Here is an 11,123-nt window from a genome sequence, read left to right on the forward strand (position 1 = left end):
TGCCGGGACCCGCACTGGGTGAACCTGCCGCCATTTTGCAAGGAGGCGGGGGAAGCCCCGCGCAGCCACCAGTGACAGCCCAGCTGGAGCTGCAAGCGGCGGCGGCGGACTTGGGGAAGCGGCGGGGCAGAGCAGCTGGGGTGCTGCTGGGTTGGTCCTGCAGCGCCACCCCTCGCCTCGCCTCTTCCCCCTCTCCTCCGCCGTCGCTTGCAGCTCCAGGTGGCCTGTAGCAGGCGGCTGTGCGGAGCTTCCCCCACCTCCCTGCAAAACAGTGGCGGGTTTACCCCTTGCTGCTCTGTTCCCCGCTGACCACCCCCCGGCTAGACGCAGTGCGGGTCCTAGCAGACCTGTCACAGGGGTATAATCCCCTGTCCTCCCCTTCTCTTTCCCAGCCAGTGAGCGCACATGGGGCTCACAGGAGCTCCAATTGTCCGGCTGGCTGGAGCACTTCCGGGTTCCAGTTGGTGCTGGACTATCAGGAGTGCTGGACCACTGGATGCCGGACAATTGGAGTTTTACTGTATTTACATCACTCATTGTACTCCATTGACAGTTATGTTGTTGTCAGAGCTCCCCCGCCTCTCAAAACTGCCTTACTTTTCAAGAGTATATTTTCCAGAGTTTTTTAACTGTATAATCACTATATGATCTTTGCCTATTTGGGAGGTGTCAGTTACAGAAACTGTTTGAATGAAGCCAGTTGTAAGGACTTTGTGAAAGGTATAGAACAGAAATATGATTTAGTATCATGGCTATGCTGGGACAGGTTAGAAAGCAGAACTACTTAATGAATTTCATATTGTGAAGATTGAAGAATATATAGAAGCATATTATCAAATGCCCTGCTCACAATGAATTACAAATGTGTCATCATGTCTTACATTTATTCACCAATGTCACTTCTCCAGTGAAGGGACAGCTGAGGAGAAACAGCAGCAGTCCAGATCAGCTGAGATTGGCTGCTGCTCCCCAGATTTCTCAATGGGTGAAGAGTATTAGAGCAAATCTGGGACTACACTCCAGATTGACGAGACATATATTGGATCTGTTGCTTCTAAAGGGAAGAGAAGGGAAGCATCTAGTGTGTTTCTGAGTAGAGAGAGAAGAAGAAAAGACCCACTTAATTCCAATTCCCAGGGACTTAAGGATCAGCAGAAGCTGGCCAACTGTTTATCCTCTTCTTTAATTGAAATTACAGAGACAAGTTGCCTAGATGAGCTTCAGAAGGCAATAAAGTCCAGTCTATCTGGTTGAACTCTGAACTTCAAGAAATCTGTGCAGTCTATATTCATAAATTCCATGAGCTTAGCCAGTTCAACACCAGACTTCAAAATATCCATACTAGAAAGCTATAAATTTTATTAAAACATACAAGTTACATTAAAGCCTTATGGACTTCTGAGAAGTTCAAATATTCACAGCAAATAATTACAATATTAATTTCCCATTTTTAATAATCCCAATATTAATTTTCCGGAATAAAATGAAAGCCCAGTGCTACAAACTCTTCTAATCATGATAGTCTTTATTCACACAAATAGTCTTATTAAAATGAATGAATCTAGTCATGTAAACAAGCATTATCCAGCCCAGTTTGGGTTTGCCAGATATAAACCTCATACTTGGAGTATCTGGGCAAAGTGGTATTTGAATTATGACATTTTCAAGAAAGTCAAAGTAAGTTAGATTTGTCTAACATTAAAATAGTTTTCAAACTCCTGTTTCCAAAATGCCTTTTTTGAGTTACCTCAAAATTTACCAAATCCATAAATAAATAATCTGCTGTCAGGAAACCATGTGGAACATTTTGGGCAGAAATGAGCATATATACAGAAATCAGAAAGTGGTTAAATTGAAATTATAATGAATAGTTGGTTATAAACTATGCAGTTCCATATAATATTATATACAGGCAGCTTATTGAGAATGTGATAATTATTAGTAATTGGAATATAAAACCTAGGAAAGTCCTTTTAAAAAAACTCAAGCTGCTATTAAAATCATACATTTATATAACAGAAAGATTTTAAAAAATCTTGGTGGTTATTTCAGAAATCTAATCTTTCAACCATAGCCTGTAGACCTCCAGTTTCCTATTGTAAACTTCATGTACTGACCTATTTACTGTGACCGTAATCACTTCTTATGAGCAAGAGGCCTAAACATTTCCAGACTGTATCATGTCATGTATTACATCCCATGTATGGGACTATACAGCAAACCACATCAGTCAGGGTATGTCTACACAGCAGCGTTATTTTGGAATAATGTCAGTTATTCCGAAATAATGTAATGCGCATCTACACAGCAAGCCCGTTATTTTAAAAAAAAAATCAAAATAATGGGCTTCTTACTCTGACTTCTATAATCCTCATTGTATGAAGAGTAAGGGAAGTTGGGGGAAGAGTGCTCTGTTTCAAAGTAAGTGCTGTGTAGATGTGCCCAAAGTTGAAATAAGCTATTTTGACTTAAGCCACGCAATTGACATAGCTCAAGTTGCATAGCTTATTTCGAATTTAACCCTGCTGTGTAGATGTGCCCTCAGTGACACATTTGCCAGTTTACTGGGGTTTTTTTGTTTGTTTTCATAACTGTATCAAACATTCTTCAGTATTTATTTTGTAAGGGTTGTGGTTTGCATTAACATCATTTTAGTCAATTTCATAATTAAATTTCAGGATGCAGTATCCATCATTAAAGGAATCTTGATTATACTAGTACAAAACTCCTCTGGAATAAACTCTTATAAAAACCACAAACTTAAAATTATTTTGTTTAAAACTGATCAACTCTTTACATTTTCTTTTAAACAGGAATGGGAAATACATAGGATCCTGTGAGAAACAGTGAACTGAAGAAACTTTCCTGAAGCTCAAGGAGCCTATCATTTCCAAGGAAATCTTGACTGGTTTTTAAAATGTTCAGAACTGCAATTAGTATCTTCCCCTAAAATAGTTGTTGAAAGTGAATACATTATTACCAGCATTATATTTCAGACTTTAATCTTAAAGGATCACATTTCCTCAGCATAGTCTGTTGAACAAACAACACAAACGGATGCCATCCAGCACAACAGCTTCAGATGTGGGGCAATAGTTGTATTTACACCAGCATATTTAGTTGACCCTTTTGTTGCCAATTTCAGAGCTGAAAGTCCCAGAAAAATAATCTTTTCTCTGAAATAAATCAGTGCAATTAGTTAAACTGACCTGTGTAAATAATTTTGGGAGAAGCATGCAGGCAAACCAACCATTGAGGTAAATCAAAACTGTTACAAACAACTGAGTGATTTGTAACTTGTCAAGGAACATATGTCACTGAAAAAAACTAGAAATGGCTCATAAAAAATTAAATTGTTCTAGGACTCTCCACCCCCCAATTCCACGCTGTATACTTCATTAATTAATCGGTCAATGCCACCCAGCGAAAATCTGAGCAATCAAGCTGTAGCAAACACAGTATGGTTATAGATATCTATACAATGTTGAAATTGGACAAGTTCAAAAGTTCAGCAGCGAGTAGCTGCAAGGACGGGCTGCCGCCACACCCCTTTCTGCTGTCAGCATGTGAGAAGAGTCCACGGTTGGAAATAAGGCGGAAATTGACCATGTGCCAAGAAGGAGAGTTGAGCAAGAAAAATTCACAGTAACGTTCAACCTTAAACCACTAAGAAAAAAAAAGTAAAAAGGGAGAGGGGGGGGGGGTGAAGAGGAGGCTGACTGTGCCGCGGAGCTGGGAGTGGTTTTTTTATTGGGGTGGGGGGGAGATCAGCCAGGTCCAACCTCTACTAGAGCCATGGAGAGCCCGGTCCTATCCTGTGTCATTTACCCAGGTGATGGGAATATGGGTGAGGCAAAAAAGACCTGCCCCACGCGGCTCTGCGGAGAGGCGGAGCAGCAGCCGGGGGTCCCTGGAAAAGCTCCGGGGGAAGCGGAGAGCAGCAACGGCAGCCAGCAGCCCCCCGGCTCCGGGGAAGGGAGCGCGGCAGCGGAGGAAGAGGAAAACGGGGGTGGGGAAAGCGCCGCGCTGCAGTTGCAAGCTCCCTGCGGTTTCAGCTCCTCCTTGTGCTTCAGCTCGCCCGGGGGGGACAAAGCCCCGCAGCAGGATCCCGGAGCCGCCTCCCCCTGCAGCCGGGTAGTGCAGAGCCAGTGGGAGATTAACAACGCGACGGCCGAGGAGGGGGAGGCGGGAGGAGGCGGCGACATCGCCCGGCCGCCGCCTGGCACTTACTGCCCCCAGGCTGGAGCGCAGCCCAGGAGCCCGCCGCCGCTCTCGGAGGAGCCGGACCTGGTGATCGAAGTGTCCGGCCGGCACATCCGCGCCCACAAGTCGGTGCTGGCGGCCAAGAGCGACTATTTCCGCGCGCGCTCGTCGCGAGATATCCTGCGGGTGAAGGGGGTGAGCTACGGGGCGCTGCGCCTGCTCATCGACTACGTCTACACGGCCCGCATGGGCGAGGTGCGCCACGACAACCTGGCCGAGGTGGTGAGCGGCGCCCGCGTGCTGCAGATGCCCTGCGCCCTGCACTGCGCGGCCGAGGCCATGCGCGCCCAGCTGCGCCTCGACAACTGCTACCAGCTGCTGTGCCTGGCCAAGAAGCAGCGGCTGGCGGAGCTGCGGGAGGCCGCCTACCGCTTCATGAGCGACCACTACCTGCAGGTGCTGCGGGAGCCCGCGGTCTACGGCCGCCTGAGCGGCGCCGAGCGGGACCTCATCCTGCAGCGCCGCCTGGAGGCCGGCAAGCGCTGCCTGCTGGTGGCCGAGGTCAGCGACGCCTTCGAGAGGCTGAGCGCGGGCAGCAGCCGGCCGCAGAGCCGGGAGAGCAGCCGGCCGCAGAGCCCCTCCTCCGTGGTGTCGCTGGAGGAGAGCAGCTACCTGATCTACTGCTACCAAGAGGCGGCCAAGGAGTGGAGGGTGCTGACCCGTCTGCCGGAAGAGGCCAATGCCAAGGGCTGTGCCATGTGCGTCCTCTACAACTATCTCTTCTTGGCTGGAGGCATCACGTCATCATCGGGGGAGCAGCGCGCCCGTCTCTCCGACAAGGTGTTCTGCTACAACCCGCTCACTGACACATGGAGCCAGGTGCGGCCATTGGGCCAGCCCCGCTCACAGCTCAAGCTGCTGGCCCTGGACGGCTACCTTTATGCTGTCGGGGGCGAGTGCCTCTTCACGGTGGAGAGGTACGACCCGCGGGCTGACCGCTGGAGCTCAGTGGCCCCACTGCCCAAGGGTGCCTTCGCTGTGGCACATGAAGCCACTACCTGCAATGGGGAGATCTATGTGTCGGGTGGCTCCCTCTTCTACCGCCTGCTCAAGTACGACCCTCGGCGGGACGAGTGGCAAGAATGCCCCTACAACAGCAGCCGTCGCCGCTCTGCCGACATGGTGGCCTTCAAGAGCTTCATCTACCGCTTTGACCTGAACAGTGGACGTGGCGAGCAGGGCCAGGCTGGTGGGGTCGAGGTCTTCCGCTACAACACTGTGGCCAAGCGCTGGAGCCAGTGTGCCTCTTTGCGGCCCAGCGGCAACCCCCTGCAGCCCTTCCGCTGCGCCGCACTGGGCAGCACTATCTACTGTGTTAACCGGGCTGGCTCTTTGCGCTTCAACCTAGCCCAGGATGGCGAGGTGGAAGCTGATGGAGGACTGCCAGGTAGCTTCGATGCAGAGCTGCTCAAGGCCCCCTTTGAGGCCAAAGGTGTCCTCCTGCCTTTTGTGCTCACTCTACCAGAGAAGCCTGACAAAGCTGGAGAGCCAGACAGCCCCCTTGTGCTGTGAGTGGACTTGGTGTGGGGGGCAGCCAGCTCAACTGTGGGTAGGGGCTGTGTTCAGTTCCAGTGGGGCATCTCCATCAGCTGGTCTAGGGCCCCTTCATCATTGCATGGCACACATCCAGCCAGAGGCCTACACCACTCCATAGGTGGGAGCTGGGCCTGCTTTTATCTGAGCAGCCTGCTCCACAGTTACAGCCCCAGACTAGGGGCACCTTCAAAAGGTATGCATGCATTAGCCAGCTGAGGTGCCCCTCTTGAAATGTTGATATAGAGCCACTGCTGGTTATAACCACTCTAATCTTTACTGTGCTTCATGTGGGAAGAATTCACTCCTTGGCACTGGTTAGCAGCCAAGCAAATTAAAGAAAAGCTGCTAAAATAGGATAATCTTTGGGATAATGTGAGCCAGTTCCCAATCTGGAAAAGAACTTTTGCCCTGGAGTTATATAAATCCCTGATAACAGAGGTTTGTAATGGAATATTTAATAGTGTTGCTCTTGTACATATACACGAGGAGCTGCTGCTTCTGCCATTCATTTTCTTCTCTCTTCTGGATATCGGTTGTGAATGCTGCTGGCTACATAATTTAAAAGAATTCAGTTTACTTTTGATGCTAAACTTAACAGTTCATATGTTAGAAAAGTGTAAGGAGATCATCTGAATTTCATCCTTTCGGTTTTGGTTCAATAGACTCTTTAAAGAAGACATAGCACTGCTGCCCCAAGAATTTGCAACCACAACGAATGATTTAACAGAGACCAGCTTTAAAGTATTTAAGCATTTAAATTTTAAATGCCTGCCACATGTTCATATTTGGAACACAGGGGGAAAGTCAATTTACCATAGTACAGCAGAATTGAAGTTTTCATACACTCCATGGCTGAAAGAAGTGAAACTTTGTGGAAAAGACAATGCTCTACTTTTTTATGAGAAGTTTTAAATTATACTAAACAGGAAGCAAAACTGTTCAGTTCATGACAGATTGACATGACTGTGGGTACCACTAAGTTTTAGGGAAAACATTTTGTAGTTTACTGTTCTTTAAGTGCAAATCAATGAAAATCAGTGAACCTAAACCAAATGTGAATTCTTTGAAACTGGCTTCATTCCGTTTACATATTTCATTTTATGTCCAGTAGCTTGTGGTAAGGGACTATTCCAGCATAGAAAAGGCTCTCACAGGAGAACAAGAAAAAGAGTTTGCTACACAGGCTGATTATACTCATGTATTAGAATGATGGTGACATTTCCTTATCTTTTAATTGAGAGAATGATCTATTTATTTCAGGTAGATGAATGTCATAATTAATAACTTACTGATGAATTATAGTTCATACTGATGCCACATACTTTTGTTTGGATTCTGAATCTTTAGAGAACAATTGTTTATGGAGCAGCATATAAAGAGGAGAAAATTGATATCATGGGATGCTGAAGCAGACTTTTTGTCATGTTATTCAGAAAAAAAGAGCAAACCTTCTGGACAAGCATGTTGTATTAAAAAAGTGCACTTGCATTTATTTCATATATTTTATATGTAGACATCCAACAAAAGGATACAGAAAATTTGTTTAAATTAATAAGAAACCATTTTCTAAAAATAAATGCGGTGTTTTTGCTATTGCTAATTCAGTCTGGAATTGTCACTTGATTATGGAAAAGAATTGTTTATAAGTATTCATTCTAGAAAGACATCACATCAAAGAACTGCAGTAGAAGAATCTTTATGTTTTATTAAAATACCTTATTGAGCAGGGTCCTAACAGTAAAATTCTTATATCTTATTGCTACTTCTAAAAAAAGTAGTAGATTCTACTATAAGACATAATTTTGGCAGACAGAATCCAGGGAGTTCATGGTTTGTTTGATGTTTTACACAGTTGATCTGATTCCACACTATTTAGAAACTAGTGATGCAATCATGAATTTTTAGTCAAATAATCTCTTCCCCAGTGAATTCAGTGGATGTTTTGAGTGAACAAGGATTGTAGGACTGGACTATTTACATTTTAGCTTGACCAGAATGCTAGTTGGTTGAATGGATTAGAATTTGTGTTGTGTATACATGCAGATATTAGATATTGATCTTTTACTTGCTGATACACTTAAAGATTGGTTAATTCTTCAGCTCAACAAATAAGATTTTGCATTTTGCTCCTAAATATATACTGCCGTCTAATTATAAGAAAAGCTTTGAGGTTAAAGAAAAAATGATTTATGTACATTAGAATTATTTTTCATATGCACAGGTAATGCTTCAGTTCCTGTAAATGCAAACACTTCTGCACATGCTTAACGCTAAGTAGGGTGCAAGTATATGCTAGATAGGGCCTGAACCAGTACAAGAACCAGATGCACATATTGAAATGTTCATTTTATCTCATACTACAATTATACAATTGTTTATGCATTTGAATACCTTATCTAGGACAGTATTTATACTACATTTCTAGTGAGGAAGCTAATAAGGTGTGTAATTTTTTCCCTTTTGCATTTTAATTTAGTGATATTTCATGAAAATGCTGCCTGGTTAGTTTTGGGTAATTACTGTGACCTTAAATTTATGAAAATATTCCACAAACATCCAACCAAGGTTTGAAATGTACCTTATATCATAGCACGTGCGCGCGCGCACACACACACACACACACACAAATCAATAGTGCTACAGACACCATGAAGACATTTTTACTATTTCATTCAAACAGGGAATGATAGTATTAGGCCAAAGTGTGCATTCACCATTTACCCTGGCAAAATGAGAGCAGAATCTGGTCTTAATGAGTAGAATTTCTTTTATACCTTATTTGCATAATCACAGCCAGATGATTGATTTTTTTTTTTTTTTGTAACAAAGACATTTCTGTCTGGTTTCCGGTTCTCTGTCCCTTGTTTCCTAAGGAAGCATGCTGTGATGTTTTCCTTCCAATATATCTTCAGAACTAAATTATTATGAATGTACCAAATTAAATGAAAATACAAGCCTTACTCGCAAAGTTATCAACAGATGGAAATCTACTAAATAATGACATGAGAAAGAACCTTAAATCCTACAGCACAGTTTATAAAACTCTTTATATCTTGAAACCAACTCAAAGGAATAATTGTCAAAAGAATAACCCTGTTTGCTCAACATATGAACTGCTAAAGCTAAACAATACTGAAACATCGCTCATCATACCTGTTCAATGAATAAAAACTGTTGTGCAGTAAGCTAATGTGAATTCCATACACAGTGAAATTCTTTGTAAATAAATAGCTGATGGGATTTCAACTGCTAAAAGAATAAATGATACACATGAAAGCTGTACATCTCCTGTGCTGTTTGGTTAGGTATCAAAGTAGTTGCTCTCAGTACCTTTGGATATCCGTTGTTCATCAGTAGCTTATTGCCTTTCATTCTTTACAACATTGATAGCAGTGACTGCTCCACAGATTCTTTGCAGTTTACAAGCATAGAGCTTAAACTGGGCACTGGGTTGATTTGCTTTGTGTCTGTATAGTGACACCTAGCATTTGTTACTTGAATGAACACCAGAAGTTGGATAGCGAGTTATTTCTTTCTTAGGTTGAGATTCTCTCAATGACATGATTTTGGTACAGTTATAAAAGCATAAGAAAAGAGGAGAAATTCTTACTTATATTCTATTCTAATGGTACCATGAAAGTAACTATATGAGTCCCTTAATTAATCTGTCTTTAAGGGGTAATATCCTGCCTTTTATCTGTGCACTGAACTCACAGTACATTGAAAGGTCATTTATGTGTGGTATGATAGCAAAATGTAGCCCTAAATTTCTAAGAACATAATTTTTTAAATTTAAGGGTGTGCAGATCCTGTTGCATTATAACCAAAGGCAGGAGGCTAGGATAGCACGTACGTCTAGAGGGACCAAATTCTGCTTTCAGTCAAATCAGTGTACATGTAGAATAATTCCACAAATTTATACCAGTATGACTAAGAACAAAATTTAGCCCACAGACTTTTTGGGTCATATTCTGCACTCAGAAAACATCTCAGTCCCACTGATGTCACATCATTCCTTCTGGCTTAAGGAACGTATCTTACTAAGAGCTGCTAGAGTAAATCGATCAGACTCGGGAATCAGTATTTTGTTTTGTATTTTAGAGGTGCGCTCAGCTTCATAAGTTACCAGCATTTATACAGCAAGTAGAGGCAGAGACAAATGCACATTTTCTCCTATTTCATTTTAACTACCATTTATTTAGCCAAAGCAAACAAAATAATGAGGGGGGAAGGATAATGGGGGAACCAAAAGTAGTATTTTAGCCATTGCGGAATACATGGCCAATCTTCTTAAAATATTTTAGTAAATACATTCTCCTACTTCTATTTTTCCATAACTGGAGCACATTTCAAACAAATGCAGTATTTTTTGGTGAGCTAATTTATTGCAGCAACCTCATGCTTTGCTCTTTAAGTGTTTGTTAGTGGTGAATAAACCCTTGACAAATTTGTGAAACTATAAACTGACCACATTGATACTGTAATTTATCACAGACTAACTAGTGCAGATGCTTCAGACACTGTGCACAATTCAGGTGGATTACATTTGTAACTGATGTATTTATTAACAGTTCAATTTTAAATATCTAGGCAAAATCACTGTAAAGCTTTTTATGTTCTCCAACTTAAGCTGTAATGGAATAAATACATGCAAAAGCTCCCTTCAGGGCAGTGCGAGTAGTCTGTGTCCTTTATTTATTCTTTATTAAATTTATTTATTTTATAAACAATAATCTATATTGTTTACAATCAGTAAACAGAGTTGGCAGCATTCTTAACATACAGCATTCTTAACATTAGAAGTAGTCTGTGCATATATTTTAATGGCATTCATGATTGTGTTATAAAAAATCTGAAAAAAATTCACTGTGCTTTGAAAACAGTTGCCAGTCCATCTGAAAGATGACATTACCTTTTTGTAATTTGTAGCATGACAAGACCGAAATCCACTTTACTTCTAAAAAGGCCTGTTAATTGGCTGCTGTGTATGGTGCAATGGTGCTAGCTTAGAAAGGTGATATTATCCCCAAACCTGGAGACAAATTGTGGTTAATTCCCACTTCCGGAAGCTTCCATAAAGAAAGTAACATTAATGTATCTAAGGTTACAGGTAAGGTTGTCTGAGCATATTCTGGATATGTCAGACTCATGATACTTGGCAAATCTAAGGGTGACAGGGGGCCTAATTCTCCACTTACACCAGCTTGACTTCAGTGGAGTCACTGATTAGCACCAATGTAGAACCAATCAAGCCCATAGTACAAATGTACTACATGGCCTCCAGCTACTGGTTTTCTTATGAATAAATTGGGAGTCCACTTCAT

General features: G+C 42.7%; 1 protein-coding gene across 1 annotated transcript; it reads left to right on the top strand.

Moving 5' to 3' along the window:
• The first annotated feature begins 3,714 nt into the window (after window positions 1-3,714).
• On the top strand, window positions 3,715-10,470 carry KBTBD11 (kelch repeat and BTB domain containing 11). Its single transcript, XM_075923596.1, has one exon. It carries the CDS (start codon window positions 3,796-3,798, stop codon window positions 5,773-5,775), a length of 1,980 nt encoding a protein of 659 aa, XP_075779711.1. The 5' UTR covers window positions 3,715-3,795; the 3' UTR covers window positions 5,776-10,470.
• The last annotated feature ends 653 nt before the right edge of the window (window positions 10,471-11,123 follow it).

This window comes from Pelodiscus sinensis, chromosome 3, assembly GCF_049634645.1.
Source record: "Pelodiscus sinensis isolate JC-2024 chromosome 3, ASM4963464v1, whole genome shotgun sequence".
Lineage (NCBI taxonomy): Eukaryota > Metazoa > Chordata > Testudines > Trionychidae > Pelodiscus > Pelodiscus sinensis.